Below are 18,877 nucleotides of genomic sequence, written 5' to 3' on the forward strand. Positions count from 1 at the left end.
AGAACTGATTTTCGCCCATTAGGCAACATTCTACCGGGTCTTGGTCAGTTAATACCGATGCTGCGTTCCCCTCTTCAGTCGCAAGTGGGCCATGTAGCGTCTGACCCCTGCCCCTCCGGTATATAAACCGGCCTTTTCCAGTGTAAAAGTTTCCTTTCTGCTGTGACAAGAGTAACTGACAACCAATTTCCCCATTGCTTGTTAGTGTGCCCTACGCCGTTATACTGCGCTTGCCCAAAATGTGGTTCCCGAGCACAACTTGGTTGCTGCCTTTGGCCCTTGCAGGATGTGTCCAGGCACTTCCCAAAGGTGCTAAAATAGGCACTACTGCGTCACACGTCAGGAAAGATGGGATCACTTATAACGTCTTCGAACATGCTGCGACAGGTGTCAGAGTGGAATATGTGAATAACTCCGGCATTTGCGAGACCACTAAAGGTGTCAACCAGTATAGTGGCTACTTAAGTGTAGGAGAGAACATGAACATGTTCTTTTGGTACGAATGCTCATCCTCCGCGTCGCGCCCGAGCTATGAGAGCAAGCATTTAATATATGAACAGGTTCTTCGAGAGCCGCAACAACCCAGAGAAAGCCCCTCTTTCTACCTGGTTCAACGGTGGCCCTGGTTGTTCCTCCTTGATCGGACTGTTCCAGGAGAATGGACCCTGCCACTTTGCCAATGGCGAGCAGACCCCGTCCTTGAATGAACATAGCTGGAACAACTTCGCCAACATGCTGTACATTGACCAACCTATCGGAGTAGGCTTTTCGTATGGAGACAACGACGTTGATAGCACAGGTACTGCCGCGCCCTATGTGTGGAAGCTCATCCAGGCCTTCTATGATCATTTCCCACAATACGAGAGCCGCGACTTTGGCCTTTTCACCGAGGTGAGGATTTCATTCGACCAGCAACAGATACGCGCTGAACATGCTAACTGGGTTAGTCATACGGTGGCCACTATGGCCCCGGTTTCGCATCCTACATCCTGGAGCAGAACAAGGCTATTGAAGATGGCAGTGTGAAAGGTGAAAAAATCAACTTGGTAGCCCTAGGAATAAATAATGGCATGTACGACCTCGAGTTGCAGGAGAAGGCTTACATCACATTTGCATACAACAATACCTACAAGCAGCTTATCGACGAATCGCAAAACGACAAGCTCCTGAACTTTTACGAGTCAAAGTGCCTTCCAGCTGTTCAACAGTGCCAGAAATCCAAAACGGACCAAGACTGCCAAAACGCTAGTTCAGTATGCGGAGACGGGATCGAAAACGAGATCATTAACTCAGGTGTTGATTTTGACGTCTACGATGTGCGAGCACCGTCGAATGATCCCAACCCACCTTCGACATTTTTGGACTACCTCACAAAATCAGACGTGAAGAAGGCAATTGGTGCGAGGTCAGATTTCCAACAGTGCGCGAATCTGCCTGGTGCGAAGTTTGGTAGAACTGGAGACAGTACGTGTGTCTGATCGTTGCTTTCAGTTTCAGTCTCTTACTCGAGTAGTTGCCCGCTCGACCCTGCCACAGCTGTCCGAGGTCGTTAAGGCTGGAGTCAACGTCCTTGTTTGGGCCGGAACAGCCGATTGGATCTGCAACGTTGATGGAAGTATCGCTGTGGCAAATGCAGTCGACTTCTCTGGCCACGATGAATTCAAGGGCAAGGCCCTAGGTGCCTACAAGGTCAACGGGAAGGAGACTGGGCAGTACAAGTCCGTAGACAACTTCCATCTCCTGACTGTATACGATGCTGGACACGAGGTTCCCTACTACCGTAAGCGAATTTAATTGGGAGTTCTTAGTCATTGGGGTTCGCTTGCTAATTGACGCAGAGCCGGAAACCGCCCTTCAAGCCTTTACACAAATCCTGCAGAAGAAGCCCCTTTCTTCGACATAAGTTCCACGAAAGCATTCGGTCTTATATCACTTTCTGGAAAGCTGATAATAGCAGGAATTGGAATGAATGTAAAATTGGGTCGAAGAAGGACATCATACCAGATCGCACAATTATAACGTTATCAAGAATATTACCTCCCCAACTACTACGCATGGATCTGGACCTGCCGCTGCAGAGAGTGAGTGGGCTGTAAAGACCCCTTATACTTCTGCTGAAGTGCAAAACTAGATGCAGTATATAGAGTAACTTGTCCATCGCAATTTTGAAAGCTCCCCAAACGAAGCACCCCCGTCAGCTAGTAAAAGCAACTGAAACTACTATATATAAAGTCATTCTACTACGACACCAAATGACTGAGATTCATGCTATAAATAAAAAGCAACAGCGAAAGCGCGCAGCCCCTAGATCTTATATTGTTACTAGAGGGATGCTAACAGGGGCTGGAGGCCAGTAACTTGCTCAAGAAGCTATACAGATAATGGGTTCGGGGGAACTAGTTCCTAAAAAGCGCGCGCCATCATGATGTAGTAATTGCTATTAAATTGGTCATATTAGAACTAGCTGCCCTACTAGCTCTAGGTAATCCAATTCCTTTTCCCTTCAGTTTTACTCGTGCAGAGTAGTAGTAAACTATCTCGTGGTTTCCGACCTCGGTCAAAAATATGTTAGGGTGTCTCACTCGGTGTTCGATTACGTTAGTAAATGTTATTACCTACGCTAGTTAAGAATATATTGTCCCTTCAAAGTGACTTGCAGCGCCCAAAGCGATACTGAGCGCGCTTAGCATATTTCCAATGTATATTTGCACATGGTGATTCCGCTCTCCGCAACTGAAGCCAGCTCATTTATTGGCCATCAATGACTGTAATCCGAGTTATCCAATAAAGGCATGAGATGTATATCTATACGACTCCATACAGTCGGTGTATCGTGTCCCAGTAGTAGTACCGATCCGTCCCTATCCGCTTCATACCTCCAGAATTTGCCGTTGACATGCCTCGGCCTTATGAAATAGAAATTTCACTATGCAATGAGCAAATCAACTCGATAGGATACATAGACAACACCTGGAAAGCTGTAGCTAGGATGTTAAATGGTATATAGTTGAATCCGAGGCTTCCTAACTCGTTGAACTGTATTTCAGGTTCCACGATGCGATATCATGAAAAGGAGTATTCTAAGATGGGAGCTACTTAAGCCACTTCTCTATTGGTTTGCTGAGGTGCAGTTTGTGGCACAATATCAGCTTGTTTTAGGTTGCCGCTCAGCCCCTAATATATAATGTGGAGTCGAACTACGGAATCCGGAATGAGACTGCATATGCCGTCATATCAGAGTAAGATATTATAGAAATTAATTCTCTTGAGTGACTTGGAATCTCTTTTAATACTTTCGCAGGATTATTACTTGCTCATGGAAGTCCCCCGTGCAGTATCAGGAGTCCACAGGTTGTCTCAAACAAAAAAGGCCAAGGCTGCAACACGAAGTGGCGACGTGGTGGCTATGTGCGTATATTCTAATCCGAGCGAGTCCTGAAGACTGACTTGTATAGGTCTCAAAGGCTACTGGTGTATATTTTAAGTATGCTGACTATTTGTACAGATTCGGTCACGATGATTGGGCTTCGGATACCTCTCAATTGACTCAACTCGTTAATTTTAAAACCAGACAAATGATCTCTCAAGAAAACCGGCGATTCTTGCATGAATACGATGGACCCCACTGCATTTACCGCATGATTCAAGGATCTTATGACTACTTGTTATTCGCATTTGAGAAAACGATATTTGGGCTTCTAAAAAAAGTCGATTGGTGTCTTTTCCAGCACGATTGATGAGGGCTCGGCTCCTGGGGCAGACCAGAGAGAGTGAGACATTCTGATCCGAGATCCCCGCGGCTGACTTACGGGGTAATGATCCCCTTCTAGTCGATGTGCCAAGTCCATAGAAACCCACATCATCCCCTCGTCAATATATTCCCTGAGACATAGCCAATTAATCCCTTTTCCTCGGGGTCTGATGTCATGAGATGAGTCTCAAGCTCTCTGCAACTGTTGTTCCGGGTAGATCCCCCTTTAATCTGGGTATGTGGCTCTGGAAGTATAAATATACATGAATATCCCTTCCAGAACTGATTAACTCATTCATACTCCAAGACAACGCAAAGATTCGTTGACATCCAATCTCCCCATCGAAAATGAAGATCTCCGCAGCCCTTTCCACAGCCCTTCTGGCCGTCAGTGCTGCTGCTGCCTTCGACAAGAACCAACGTCAGTGATTATCATCTCATCAAACCCCTGATTCAGATAACTAAACATGAAATATAGCATGGGGCAAACGCGATTACCCCTGTGTCAATGTCTTTCAGGGCATCCCCGACAACTCGACTGTCGCTCCAGGTGCCGAAATCAACATCAAGTTCAACCGAAACTCGCCTAACTGCGATAAATCCCTGCGTCAGTACAAGGGAGCGGATTATTCCGTGTACCTCTACAACAACCCCGTCAGAGGCATGAACACTATTAACTTCGACCGTGAACTCCCGATCAAAAGGGGCATCCCCGAGCAGGATGGCGCTGTCACCATTACCATTCCGTCGCAAAAGGAACTTGGAACTGTTAAGGACGACAGCGTGTGGTATCTTCGCCTCTCTACTAGCTTGAACGATGCTCCACAGATGCCTACTCTCTTCAATGCTGCTGGTCCCTTCGCTATTCGTGCTTAATTGGCGGATATAGACACTACTGAGATGTATATGTTTTAAGTAGGTGGTTATGTTAGCGTTCGCTCTGAGATTGGCATATTCGTTACCATACACGCTTAGCATTATGCAGTGAGATCCTCTATTTCCGGGAGATATTTTCATATTTTACTTCTTGAGAATAGACTGTTGAGCCTTGATTCCAGTCCTTAATCCAAATTTAACAAAAGTCTATATGTGCACCTTGGATGGCAGGGCTTCTCCGACACGTGGTACAGAACATATTCATAAAGAACATTGTAGAGAGACCTTTTTTTTGTAGATCCATAAACCGACCTATAATGGTTATTGATGGCCCTTGCCACTAATATTCTAGGTAGTTTAATACTAGGTCATGTAATATATCAAAACACTATTTGTTCCTTCCATTTGATTATGACTTTTGTTTTGGTGTCCATCTATTATCCTGGAGGCAAGGTTGAATTGTGCTTTCATGTCCATAAGCACTTATTGAACTATGAACGCTAGAAAATTTTGACTAAAGCTCCAAACAGTCCAGTGTAACTAGCTAGGCGCTTTCGCTTAATGACTCTTTAGACAACCCCTTGCAGCTAATATCAAGGTCGTCAGGTTGCAGAGTTTCTACAGGCTAATATGTATACTATGTTTGTGAAATTTTGGAATAGTTAGACCAATCATGAATTTGGCATTAGAGTGTCATTATGCATCGTAAATTCCAATATACCATGGCATGTCATGCTCCGTTTCGCCTCGACGATCCATTCACCACCTGTTCATTCTGAACTACTCAGAACTTCCTTTGAAGGGGCTCTCAGCTACTCCTCCGTCCGCATCTGGGCCTTCTGGCTCCTTCCCAGTATAACTGTACTCAAATCGCCCACCGGTATTGCGATCGGAAAGTCCACCGCTTCCAACATCTGTGCAATGAATATATGCCAGATAGGTATCACAAGCGCAAGAGTAAATCCACCAGCCGTCTGCACAAGATAGGGCTGTTAGTGAAGATAATAGGCAATGGGAGGATAGAAAAGAGAGCAACATACATATTGGAGTCGAGCGGCAAGCGTAGCTTCTCCCAACGCAAGCTGGAAGTAGGTTGCGGCGAATAGAGAGAACCCAATGACGAGGAGGAATAGAGCAGTAAAAAGACAGATGTTGGTCCGAATTGAACATATAGTATATACAAAGCTGATCATCGCCAAGGCAACGTAGTAGAACCCTAAAGTTATGGCTAGTTAGCGAATATGGCTTTCAGAAAAACTAACTGGGCCAGCACACCAAGAGTAGCGTGGTAAGATGGAGTTTGCATTCCTTCCAGTGCATCACCAGTGGACGAGTAGTGTAGCCCTGTTGCGAATATGGGCATGAGGCCAGTTCCATGGACGATCCAAAAGGTGCCTGGAGGGTGTCAGCTGTGAGACTCCATATAAATTGATATATCGGCGATGCATGCCATAGGTAAAGAACAAAGCGCAAGAAAACGTGTTCCCTATAATCCATTCCCCGATACCACCTAAGATTTGTATGAGTCCGCCGAAGAAAATGAATGCAGGCCTAATGTTTGTTAATATTAACAATTTAGAGGTTCAAGAGATTAGGATATACTCACAACATTGCGGCCCCACTTTCACCACTTCCCCTGATGCCCATAGTGATAAAAGCGTGGGGAGTGGCAGAGACCAGGAATCCGATTAGTGAAATTGGAGTAGGATTGCCTACTTGTTTACGCAAGTCACCTTTGACAGAGGGATGTTTAGGACTCAAGTAAAGCTTTTCGAAAGCATCCCGGGAGATGGGAAGAAATACACTCTCAGCTGTTCGAACTGGCCGAAGAGTGTCAATGTCATGTTTCTCACTGATATCACCACTCGACATGATGAAGGATGGAAAGTGGATGATGGTTTGAACTCTGGGATTGCTGCATTCGAAGCAAAGATAGGCCCACCTTGGACATATATATACCTAGTTCAATTGTGAGATTACCCGATATTCTCGCTATAAGCTACAGTATTATTGAACCTCCTTGGGTGAACAATACCGACATGTATGCCGGTCTAGCCATTATGGATCCGCTTTTTGCGGATACCGCGGGGAAAATGCGGGGGAAGCTGAATTTTGAGCTGCATTCAAGGCATTTGAATGGCTGAAAGCTGCATTAGACTAGTCGAATGTCGATAGTTGGCTCTTCCCCTTATTTAGAAGACGCTCCACAGCAGGGGTCATGAATCCCGCCATGTGTTCTTGATACAGTGGCCTTATAGGTTGCAAAAAAGTCGGTTGAAGAAGCCCATTATTTCTATGAATATACACAAGAGCAATTGCTTTCCTTTTCTGCATGAGAATACCATGCCTTTCCCTAATAAGACTGTCGAGACTCGAGCCGAGTGGTGGCAAGATATGGAGCGGAAATGAACCGCGGTATTCCAGTGGATCAGCAATTGTTGAAGAGTGCAACCTCCCCGAGCCCCAGGTACTGCCCATTACACCAGATACAGCGCCGACAGTGATACACTAGCCCTTGATGTCCCAGACTGTTTATGCCATACGGGCCTTTTGGTGTGGAGCTTCCATGTCGGTAGTTGAGGGCGGGTTCATCCCTATTTGCGCTCTTATATAAGCTTTAATATTAAACCCGGCTCTTTTCATCTATTGAAACCCAAAATCTCATGGGCCTTCTCCTAATACGGTCGTGTCCGGTTAGTGCGGGATCATGGAAGTCAACCTATCTACGAACATCCCGCTCAACCATAGGCGTTCCCTTCAGCCGAAACCATCTCTTTCAACCTTCAACGTTTCTATTATTACAGATGCATTTAAGCATACTGTATTAAACGTTTGCTGGGGTCAAAAATTCCTGCAATGACCACAAAATCCCGTAGTCATCACGTTGAGCATAGTGTGTCGGATTCCCTATTGGTGATCAGATTTGCCCTGTACAGCCATTAATAATGCACAGATCCAACGTAGCGAAAGGGTCGTACTCGAGGCTCGTCGATATATATGATTTTTTAGCCCCGAACTGCGAGCTTGACGATAATCAAGCGAGTTTAAGTACGGATTGAACTTCCGCTGTAGCTTTCCGCCACAGTAGGTTCCCAGCGGAATGGGAGCGGAATGGGAGCGGAAAAGGGCGGATCAGCGGGTCGGGAACGCGAGATATATCCCATTCTTTCCTATCGTTCATGCTAAGATACTACTTCTATAGTTTCTTTCCCCGCTCTATCATTGCCCGTGAAATACCGTTGTTCCATAATCGTGAATAAGCGCCGTGCTCTAATGGAGAGCAAGTCCTCATTGATTGTCGTTCTCCCCCAAAGAAATCTTGGCAAGTACCGTTGCTTATTCATGTATTTGGGGTTCTAAACTGGAAGACCCTAGGCTGTTCTTGTTGCCATTGGCAAGGTCTATGGTTGAAGTGATATACGATGCGTTGCAACTGTCGCTTAACCATTAGTGCCTAATGAGTTGCCCTGCGCTAATAGTATGCATTCTATGGTAAGACTTGAGTTCGATTGAGCCATCGCCCCTGCAGTTGCTCTAAAAGCTGCGCAAGACACCCAGTCTTATTTGGTGGTGTAATCCCCGAAGCTTGGTAAGATAAATTCACTTCCTAGCTTTCTTGCGTTGGATATTAGAGAAGCTCATCGAGGGGAGTCTTCACGGGTAACCTGATAGTTTTAAGTCGAATTTCTTCGTGCCTAGAGCGTATTTATGAGGTGTAAAGGCATATTCCAGAGAGTCATAATGTTCTAGCTTCTGCTATGTCTTGATTCAACCTGAATCGCGGCTACAACAACCATGGCGCCCGTCTCAACCAGAAATCCCACTGGATTATTCTATATTGAACTCATGTGTCGTCCGGAGGCGTTTTGGGACCGAGCCATAATAATCTTGTCGGTAGCTTGTCATCTCCAGACGTTTATGAGTGGGGTTTCTATGAGGATCTAATTGTCCATAACCTGGTCATAACCTGGCAAGGTAAAACAGAAAGCCTTAACGGGTGGGGAGCGGCGAATTTATGGACAGTATCTGGGGAAACACTAGTAAGCATATGGTGGGGCGTCACGCAGACAGCCAGACTAATAACATAACGACATGAGGCTAGACATGATTAACGATACTTGAATTAGGGCAGCGCAAGGCAGCACAGCACCCCTAGTAAAAGTGGCTGTGCTGTTAAATAAATTCATGCAAAGGTTCTTGGCAACACGAAACTAAATCCCCCGCCATTCCCTTCATGATCACATTTCCACCAGCAGTTAACTCACAGGACCAGCATGGATAATCTACCATCACTTGTCCTGCATAATATATGTAGCCTTGTTAGTAATTTCAGATATCCTGCTGAGTGTCTGATCCAATATGATCTAACAATGTATACTTATAGATCTGGGAAGACAGTCCTCGAACAATACACATATTGTCTCAAGTGAACAGCACTTGCTACCATGCAGCTGTGCCCTTCATATATTCCCGATTGTCCTTGCAACTCACAACTAGCCAGCGACTGCGAAGTACTGTTGACGAATTGGTGAGCCATCCACTCCGGCAACAATACCTCACGTTCGCGCGACGGCTAGACCTAGAAGGGCAGATATTCCGCCAACCAATCGACTCTGACGAGGAAAAGAAGCTACTGGAGCTCGAAGCTAACTACTGGGATGAATTCGCAACTCGAAAAACCGATATATGTTCAGCATCAGAGCTTGAGCCGGCGTATAATGAACTTTTCAGAAACGACGGCAGCGAGGAGCTACGGTACTACGAAAGTAAGACTAGTCCATCATGGTCACCGCTCGAGACACTGGTGACCAAGTTCCAGCACTTAGTCGAGTTGAATTATTCTTGTATCAACCCTTTCCCTCCAGCATTACTGCAAGCGCTGCATCAATATCACCCGTTGTGTAAACTGAATCTGAACTCTTTCAGGTTCCGCAGCTTGAACGATCCGGAGCTTGATCCCTATGAACGAGATATAATCTGCTCCCCATGCTTACACGGTATCACTATCCGGCATGTCTCAACGAAGGGCGGCAGCCTAGGAGATTATAATGAAGAAGCTGCAAGAGAGATAGTTAGGCTCGCACCTAACCTACGCCGGATTAGGTTGGAGCGATGCACGCACTTCATAACTGAACATAGGGATGTCCGTGAGCCGGGCGAAGGGCATTGGAACGGCTTTGTCCCTCCGATACAGCCGGCGAAAGGCATGCAAAAGGGCAATCTGACTTGTCTCACGATAGCAGGAGTAAAGGTCGGCATGAATGAAGACATGCTGGAGAAATGGAGTAAGGCGACGGATTTCTCCAACCTGCAATCCTTAACGATGAACTATGTTTTCAGTCCTGGTACCTTCTTCAAGGCGATGGAAATAGGAGCATTCAAATCGCTCCAGAAGCTAGCCATCCGCCTTGGAGTGCCATGCACGACCGAGGACGAGAGACTCCCAACGGGAATATTCTTCGAGAGCCTTCCGCCACTGAAGACCCTGCGTCTGTGGGGTGTTATGAACATGCCCTTACTCCAGACCGTCCTGAAGCGTCATGGGCCTTCCCTTCAAGAGCTCAAGGTGCACCCGCGGAAGGTTATGTTAAATCTCTTCAACGTTATCGACTCTATGTCCCTCACGTCTTCTGAGATCTCGCAGATTGGCGAGAGCTGTCCTCTCGTTGAACAACTTGACTTGATCATCACTCGTTCAAGAGGGAATCGCAGTGAAACAGCCTGTTATGAAGCTTTAGGCAGGTTCCGGTCCTTGAAGCAGGTGTCTATTTCTCTATACTACTCCATGGAGCCTTTAAAAAGACTCGAGGACTTTGACGAACCTTTGGATGACTACGATAAAATGGCATACAATCGAGCCTGCGGAAACAGAAGTGACGTCCACGTGCAAGGATCTGAAGTCGAGCAAGGACCTCAGATAGACATTTGCACCGTCCATGTACGTGACGCTTTTATCAACGCTGCAGTAGATGTAAAACTGAGTCGCGACATTTGGAATACGATTATATCCTGCCAACCACCCGCCGCCACTCTTCAGAGATTGATAGTGCACCCACACATACTCTGCGTAGACGGAACCTCATACGCAGTGGCGCATAAAGTTACACACATGGCTCAGCGGATAAGAGTTGACTGGAAGGGCATTGGCAATGAACTGGATATGACTGAGATCGGACGAGAGATACGAGAGCGGAGTGATGCACAACAGAGAAAGTACGAGGCTGAAATGTTGGGGAGGTGGGGTCAACTAAAGGGCGCGCGCCTTGTCGACAAGACAATCATGAGTAGAATATGGCCTGAGCTGTGCGATAATCAGGATTGGCGCGATAGTTGGTGTAGTCTTCCTCTGGATAGGTCTGCTTAAAGTCTTGTGTGCAATAAATCCTCGCAATTTAACGCTGACCCTGAATTAAATCAGCTCTATGGAGGTTCTATGGTCCTGTATTGTTAATGGTGTTTATGAATAGAACCGGTAAAAGGAATTGCATATATATTGGTCTCCGTTTTGATAAAATACTAGATTAGGAATGTCGCGCTACCAGTGCCTTCAAAAAACTCGAAATAAAATAAGTGAACCTATCCATTATATCTATAGTTTAGGTCTCTTTCAGCTATATATACTGTGTTTAAGACGTGACTATCAACTAGAGCAAGGCTCGATAACCACATTAAACACCGTCGGCAGGCCACTCAACTGTCCGACAGAAGCGGAACAGCTCTCGTGATTACTCAAATCTCGAAATCTCAGTCAGTCGCTATAGCATTGAATGTTGTAAGGCTAGATTCTGCCTGGGAATTATGTAGCTTCATTCCACCAACTCTAGGTCAAAACTGGCTGGGCTCTCATGATACAGCCAATGAAGACGGCATACTCACTGGTACTCATATGAGGAGTCTTTGCTAGTACCTTCCGTCAGAGAGGAGCCAAATATCCCGACTGGTTGGAAACTAGCAACTAGAAATGGGTGGCCGGGACTACATTCGTAGCCTATTAACCAGAGTTTTATCGATACTTGGTCGCGAGCCAGGGGGTCATGCTAATCCCTACATACTAATACCAACAATCACCATTTTCGGTAACAGGGGATTGAAAAGACATTTCCTTTTAGTCGGCGGCAGGGTTGATCCCCCGATGATCTGGCGCTTGCGGATGCCCATACGGGATCATCACGGCGATATAAACCATGCATGTATGGGATCAAATTCGAGGCTCTATATAACCATCCCACTATCTTTTGTTACGGAATTAGATAACCTAGAGAGCTGCCTCTCTCCGTTGATGATAAGTCTACTATCTTGAGGTTAAGGTTACAATGGATACCACAACTGCTACCGATCCATCCACTTTAGTGGATCCTGGTACGCTGAGGACAAAATTCGCCCTGGCAATGAGACTTGACCGAAATCTCTTTTGCGTGTCCACTACACTTCTCCGGCCTGAAAAACTAGATTCAAACGAAGCTCGTGAATTGTCCCTCAACTTGTTGGCGAAGCGGAAGATCTTCACGGACAAGTTGCTTGAAATGTTGAAAATCGCCGAGGCCCAGTAGGGCAGACTTAGCGAAGAGCAGGCGGAGGTTTTCATTCCAGAAGCCCTGAAAACATTCAGCTGGCAACAAGTTGCGGCAGCCACCTTTTGCTCTATACGACTTTCTAAAAGCCGAGCATCCATTTTTGGCCGACAATGCTTGTTTTCAGAGTGCTCATTTCAACCACCTAACGCCCCGCACTCTGGACATCACGGCTGCTCAGACACGAATGCAAGGTGCAGGTATGGCTGTCAAATCACGATTCGAGGGCCCGCTATTGCGTAAATGTTCTATCTTACTGCGGCAGGCAAGTTTTCTTGCGCTCGAGGAGCCTGTCAGTTTTCCGAGAGGCCAGGCAGAGAAGGACACAACAGAATGCTCAACTCTAGTGGAGGGGAGTCATAAAGCGCCCTTTGGCGAAATTGAGGAACGCGGGGCCGTGGTCACGGCGAAGGAACGAGGGTCGTATGACCAACTTTTAAACGAGGCCATGACAAAAGTCATTACTGGGGTGGGATCAGACCAGAGACCGTTGATGCCCTGATGACAGACGGCTTTCAGAAATTTCCAGATGGCTGGGATGACCTGATGGATCAAGGATCGATCTACTTCCAGTTCCAAATTGCAAAGGAGCCCAAAGAAAGACCCATTTTACGAAAAGGTAACCAGACATTACCCGAGCAACTGATTACCGAAGGCGTGGTCGAAGTCTTTCCGATCACTTATGAAGACTTTTGCCCTTCTCGGCTGCCGGCATCTTTCAATCAAATTTGAAGTCAAATATAGATGATACTCTCCCGGCGCTGAGAAAGACATTGCCAGACAAGTAGAGGGCTAAAACGGCTATTGGAGGAGGTCTGCTTGGTGCAGATGGCTTACGCGCAATTGCCCAAAAGCAGAGTAAGGAGGCCATTGTTCTACATTTAGGCTTGAAGATTGAGGACCGAGTTAGACAGATTCAGAGGGCACTTCACCCCGTCCGGGTGGATCCGATAGTTCAAATTCGCAACTGTATTGTGTGATTGCATGGTCTTGCGAGCCAGCGCTAAACGCTGCTCTGGTTATCGCGTTTTGGAGAACCCCATGTCCGGCGCATCAGAACTCTAGGCTTTCTCTAAGTATATTTGCAAATCTTTGCTGCTTTTTGAATAGGTTCAAGAGATTCAATCTTTAGAACACCAAGTGTAGTGACAGGGAGCCCACCATCGATGGCGGTTGAGGCCGGTTATCATCAGTAATGGATGGTAGATCTTCCGCAATAATAAAACATTTCGGCTAAGAGAGTTTGTCTGAGCGAGCTTTCACATCACACGCTTGTCCTGTAAAATGCACATTCGTGTTCCCTCATCAATCGGGCCCTCCCATAAAGCTGGAGATAATCCTTGAGTTTTACAGGATGAATTGAGAAATTCTATCGCTACTATCAGCTAGATACCCAAGTCCATAGAATAGAAACCCAATCCGAGTAGCAAAGTAATAGATGAGAGAGCTAGACACTATGCCTACGAGTAAAGTGACTTTGGGCTTCAAATACTGCCTGGGAAGAGACACCGACAAGCTGTTCATAGATATCGGGGTCTGTTGCGCCTTCCAGGCCAAAGAGCACGACTTGACTATTCATATTTAAGCTTAATTTTTAAGCTTAATTTCTCACGGAGGCGAGAGCCTCTGCTGGCTAGTAGCATGACACCCATGGTCGCGGCGGACGACTCTCCGCAAACGACAGGAATATCACGCTTGAAAATTGCTTCATTCCTTCTACTGCCACCGAGTCTGACACGGCAAGAAAAATCTCTCGTAAGCCAAGACAGGATCTTCCAAGCAGCCGGCGATGGGGTGCGGCAAGCAGTCCGAAGATTTTGCTTTGTGACTGGCATATTTTGCTCTTCTTAGAGCTCTGCAAGAGACAGCCCGCCTCCGAAGGCTCAACTACAATAAATCAGGGTAACTTCATTGATATGCATTTCCGGTTCTTCTGTAGCTCTTGAATCCGCATGAAGAACCCAAGGAAAATTGCTGCAGCAATGCTTCCAACACGGCCGCAGACGAGACATGGGTGATCTCATTTACAGCTGGGAGCCTGTTGAGTGCCTCTTCGACCACCGCCACGTAGGCATTCATAACGTCTTGTGGAATACCACTATCAAAATCACTCCAAGAGGTACTACTGACAAAATGCCAGCCATTCATGCGAGCATCTGCCTTGGCTCTCTCCACAGACGCTTCGTATTTGCCGTTGGCATGAATCACAGCAAGCCCTAACCCCTTCATCCAACTAGCACGTCCAACGCTCACATGGTTGTGAATATAGTCGATAAATCGACAACCGAAGATCTTTGCACCGTAGGAAAAGCCCTTTGTCCTAATTTCCATCTATAGCGACACATACTGTGACACTTTGGGTGATGTAACGGTATTTGTCGGTGCGCAGTTCACAGGATGTAGGTAGTACACCAATCTGCGAGAAGATTTCGTCAACTAAGAGTTTGTAGATCGCGTATGGTGCTCCGAGCGCCTTGAATGAGGCCAGGGATGTGCCGAACCGTTCGCTCTCATCTTTGAGGAAGAGCTGTTGATGTCCATCTGCCTCGTAAAGTTTGGCAGCAATCGGAGTAGCTAGGGTTCGTATTCGGGCCAACTGCAGATTTCTTCCATCGCATCGGTCCAATTCTTGGGTTTGCAACGCAGACCGCGACATTTAACTCGGGATCTTTATCAAGGCGCCTATCATTGATGGTAAGGGTATTTAATAGTCCATGGCGCCCAGATGGATAGTATGAAAAGTTAGAGGTCCGGAAATTGGATTCCTCGAACTGCGTAACGAAAGAATGGGTTGTGTCAAAACACCTGCAAATCTAGCCCGCATTCTAAAGAAATGGAAGAGCATTTCCAGTGAGGGAGCGAGACGGTCACCTCGGCCCTGTTTAATGACATGTTGGAGAAGAACAACGACCCACGTTTGGGATAGGTACATTCGTCCTCGCAGCTCAGTTGCGAACAAGCTTGGCAGGGCCGTCCACCAGGGCATTTCATCTTTCTTACGTGGCATTTTCGATATCTTAAAACCTATGTTTAATTATCCCGATGAAGAGAACGGATGTGAAGGTGTGTACGCTATGGATTTCGCCCTCAATCGGCGCAGATACATTTTCACGGCCAGATCTAAGAATTTGTTTCGGTGGTATTTCTTAATCTTGCTGGATGATCGCATAATTGGGGGCTTTGCGACTACCAGGAGAACATTGAGGATGATGTTTGAGAAGGAAGAGGAGGAAAGCTGGCCAGCAAATCAGTAATTTAGATTCTTTCCGAAGCTTTGCACGGTCAGAAACCGTCATTAGTACTTTAAATTCATCTTCAGCAAAGCCTATATTTTCGATGCCCCATATTTGACAGATGCACGACTGTCATAGCTAGTTTCACCTACTCGAAGATAGACTTATGGTATAGATTTTCATAGCATTGTTGTTGGGCAACGGTTCTTCATGACCTATCATGTAAATCAAATTTAGTTAGGCTATTTAACGAAAATGAAGGGAGGTTTGTATATATCTTTCTTCTTTTAGGTACTCATTTATAAGATTGGAAACCTGAAATTATACTATACATCTCAGATCTCTGGTAGTCCTGCGACCTAAAGACATTAGCTGTCAGAATTGGAGACAAGGTACGAGCACAATATAACACCGGAAGTGTTCCTCAATCATGATTCGCACTTTTACTCCCCCTTCCCTTTCAAGCTTCTTGACCGTGGGTATAATATTTGCTGTGTGGCTACAGCGCATACTTAAACAGGTCGAAGGATGATAGACATTTCCAAACTCAGTAATTCCGACATCGGGATGCCGAGAAGGGAAACCCTACTGATGCTCGGGATTCAACGTGGCGTGTCAGAATCTTCCCTTAGCCTTTATTGTCGGGCTTAAAAAGTCAACCCATATGCTAAATTTCGGGTAAAGGCAGGAAGCAACCCTCTGCCCTACTTTTGAGAGTACATCATGGCCCGCCGGTGATCGGCAATATGTTTTGCTTTGGAAACATAGTTCATCAATCAATAGAGATGGCTGGATGGAAATATGTACTAGTAAATTAAGAGAAACCTATCATGCCCGTCATGAAAGAGAATATCTATAACAGGGGAAACTCTACAAACTGAAGGAAAATAGACAAAAACAGTTGCAAGAAAGAATAGTCCGTAAACCCTCAAGTAACATGCTCCTTCTCCTCCTCCTTTGGAATTCTCACCCAGACAACTGTCACCAGCGCAGCTAGCAACTGACATGCCAATGCAAACCACCAAATAGCCCGAAGCCCAGTCAGGCCAATATCACCACCTGGGCCCTGATCAACCTTTGTCCCGATTGCATCCGCGATACTGGTAATAATTGCGGAGGAGAGATTCTGGTTCGTCACCAACAGACTCGCTGCGCTTCCTTGATATGATCGAGGCACATTGCTCGTAATGAAGATAGAGGCAGCTGCGAAAGCCATATCCGGTCCAAATGTCACGAGGGCTACTCCGGGAAAAGACAGGGCCCAATACGTTGTGTTTGCAGTTTGCGGAAGGAAGAAGGCTGGCCCGAGGGTAAAGGCAAACATGGAAACGATATAGATATAATGACCGGGAACCAAATGCAGGATGCGACTGACGATGAAAGTGGCGACGATACCGACAACCGCATTAGGGATATTGTACAATGCCACTGCAATCGGCGTAGCATGCTGAATTCTCAGCCAAAACTGGATGGCGTAGAACTGCCACGCGCCAAAAAATGAGCCGAAGCCTAGAAAGTAGGCAATCATAAGTGGAGTAAACCCCTTCGTCCGCCATAAGCGACTGGGAATTAACGGCCGTGCCACATATCGTTCCGCGATGAATAGGCAAATCAGAAAGACAATACCTAGCGCAACAAGAACACAAGTGTATACCGACCACTCCGTGACTGACCCTTGGGTTAAGCCGAAAAGGAGACAGACACAGCCCGCAACGGCAAACAAAGCCCCGATATAGTCAAACTGGCGCAGAGATGGCGCTTCTGCACCTTCTGTATCGGCGACTGGGCGAAGAGCAGGAATCGAGAAGAACGAAGCGACGGCACACAGCCCAGTGATAATGGCATTCACACCGAAGATCCAAGGAAGGTTTCCGTGGAGAAGGCCGCCTTCAATAGCCCCTAAGCTGAAGCCCAGCGGAGCGGTAGCGCTGATGGCAGCAAAGACGCGATTCTTGCGAATACCAGGGCTATAGAGGCGTCCAAGAACACTCATTGACCCTGAGACCAAGACACCAATGGCGAGTCCTTGCATTGCTCTCACAATAAAAAACAAGACCTCCCGCGAGGGATCAAGAGAAAAGGCTCCCACAATATTCCAGAGGGTAAGCCATGCAAATGCGCCGACAATGGCGATCCGAGGGGGCGTCAAATCCAGCAGGGAGCCCGAAACGACGACTGAGACTCCGTTGGAGCAAGCATAAGCGCCGACGAGCCATGGGAGCGAGGTATTCCCGATACCTAGAGCCTTTTTAAGCTCGAGTTGCACTACTAACATATTCCCTAGCAAGAATGAGAAGAGCATTAGACCTGCAGAACAAACAAGGACGAGAAGAATCTCTGCTGTAAGACTCGCTATCTCAGGAGGACGCCCTTGCGACGGCTTGGGAGGCGGCGATGCCGACTCATCTGCCAGATCACGGCCGCGGATGGCAGATGGCTTCCGATTATGCAATCCACCGTTGTCTGCGAGTCGGCCTCTCCTCTCCTCTAGCTCATACTCATCTCCGCTGCCAGCTGCCTGGGCGACCGTGGTCGGTAGCTTCTTCAGAAGATCCTCACTGTTAACAGGTTTAGGTCCCAATAGCGGGTCTGGGGTTTGTGCGCCCGTGGCTGGAGTGGAGGCTGCTCTATAGTTAAATGAGAACGATGACCTAGTCGACAGCGGAGCAGAATCAAAGCCATCCTGGCTGATAGTTGCGCCAGTTGAATCATTCACATTAACGACAGGTGTCGAGTTTGATGGCTCTTGTTGCTCTGGTTGCATCTTGACGGCTACACCTCCATGAAGTGGAGGTCGATAATGATCCGGTTTCTTTAATATTTTAACTCTTCTCGGCGACTCGTACACAAATAACCAAAGACGATGCGGACATTCTTTTCTTGTGCTGTATGGAAAATTTCTAGACAGTATGACAGAAGCAACGCCGCCGTAGCTACTCTACAAAGGGGCTTATATGTCTTTATCGGAAACCAGAATCCAGGGCATATGATAAAGCACCACTAGGTGCCGTGGCAAAGGTGTAGAAGATCCACCAGCTGATAAGATTTTGAAGATTTTTGCATGGCGCGGTGGATCATCCGCGCCCTTACTGAGGGCTTGCGCGTATAGCATTTGCCAGTCTTTGAGAGGTAGGTGGGTCGGGCGATCCATTCAAAATCATGGTGTGGATCACGTCAATTGTGAATTCCGATCACTTGTCCAAGCGAATCCCTGGGTTCCAAATTATGGAGTCAACTACACAGTGAGCGGTCAGGTTTGTGTGTATATTAATGTAGACCTAGACCTGATCATTGGGTGAAGATCGCCTTAAAAAGGCAGTAACCCTATGTCAATATCATCCGACGGGGCCTTGGGCACGATCAGCAATAGTTAAATTGAATTTTACCATTCCAATTATCCGTTTATCCTGTTCCTGAGGGAAATTTGGACCTTTTGCCCTAATTTC

At 46.7% G+C, this 18,877-nt stretch overlaps 6 protein-coding genes across 6 annotated transcripts; 3 read left to right on the forward strand and 3 right to left on the reverse strand.

Moving 5' to 3' along the window:
• Window positions 1–128: 128 nt before the first annotated feature.
• cp6 (putative carboxypeptidase S1) lies at window positions 129–2,200 on the forward strand. Its single transcript, XM_032042264.1, has 5 exons — window positions 129–496; window positions 561–891; window positions 948–1,464; window positions 1,514–1,780; window positions 1,839–2,200. The coding sequence occupies exons 1-5, from the start codon at window positions 240–242 to the stop codon at window positions 1,901–1,903; spliced, it is 1,437 nt and encodes a 478-aa protein (XP_031899461.1). The 5' UTR covers window positions 129–239; the 3' UTR covers window positions 1,904–2,200.
• Window positions 2,201–3,953: 1,753 nt separating this feature from the next.
• Window positions 3,954–4,865, forward strand: BDW43DRAFT_107295 (uncharacterized protein). Its single transcript, XM_032037846.1, has 2 exons — window positions 3,954–4,172; window positions 4,230–4,865. Exons 1-2 carry the CDS (start codon window positions 4,100–4,102, stop codon window positions 4,625–4,627), a joined length of 471 nt encoding a protein of 156 aa, XP_031899462.1. The 5' UTR covers window positions 3,954–4,099; the 3' UTR covers window positions 4,628–4,865.
• A 482-nt stretch (window positions 4,866–5,347) lies between these two features.
• Window positions 5,348–6,499, reverse strand: BDW43DRAFT_320085 (putative plasma membrane ammonium transporter (Ato3); the record flags this gene model as incomplete). The annotated part of the gene is made up of 5 exons (XM_032049023.1): window positions 5,348–5,601; window positions 5,668–5,843; window positions 5,903–6,022; window positions 6,078–6,178; window positions 6,234–6,499. The coding sequence occupies 5 exons, from the start codon at window positions 6,497–6,499 to the stop codon at window positions 5,440–5,442; spliced, it is 825 nt and encodes a 274-aa protein (XP_031899463.1). The 3' UTR covers window positions 5,348–5,439.
• A 2,402-nt stretch (window positions 6,500–8,901) lies between these two features.
• BDW43DRAFT_312011 (uncharacterized protein) lies at window positions 8,902–12,930 on the forward strand (the record flags this gene model as incomplete). The annotated part of the gene is made up of 4 exons (XM_032047281.1): window positions 8,902–8,946; window positions 9,012–10,956; window positions 12,237–12,621; window positions 12,678–12,930. 4 exons carry the CDS (start codon window positions 8,902–8,904, stop codon window positions 12,928–12,930), a joined length of 2,628 nt encoding a protein of 875 aa, XP_031899464.1.
• Window positions 12,931–14,106: 1,176 nt separating this feature from the next.
• BDW43DRAFT_312012 (uncharacterized protein) lies at window positions 14,107–15,205 on the reverse strand (the record flags this gene model as incomplete). The annotated part of the gene is made up of 3 exons (XM_032047282.1): window positions 14,107–14,490; window positions 14,546–14,772; window positions 15,070–15,205. 3 exons carry the CDS (start codon window positions 15,203–15,205, stop codon window positions 14,107–14,109), a joined length of 747 nt encoding a protein of 248 aa, XP_031899465.1.
• Window positions 15,206–16,359: 1,154 nt separating this feature from the next.
• Window positions 16,360–18,195, reverse strand: BDW43DRAFT_312013 (major facilitator superfamily domain-containing protein; the record flags this gene model as incomplete). The annotated part of the gene is made up of 1 exon (XM_032047283.1): window positions 16,360–18,195. The coding sequence occupies one exon, from the start codon at window positions 18,193–18,195 to the stop codon at window positions 16,360–16,362; it is 1,836 nt and encodes a 611-aa protein (XP_031899466.1).
• Between the last annotated feature and the right edge of the window lie 682 nt (window positions 18,196–18,877).

The sequence above is a fragment of the Aspergillus alliaceus genome, assembly GCF_009176365.1.
Source record: "Aspergillus alliaceus strain CBS 536.65 unplaced genomic scaffold BDW43scaffold_27, whole genome shotgun sequence".
Lineage (NCBI taxonomy): Eukaryota > Fungi > Ascomycota > Eurotiomycetes > Eurotiales > Aspergillaceae > Aspergillus > Aspergillus alliaceus.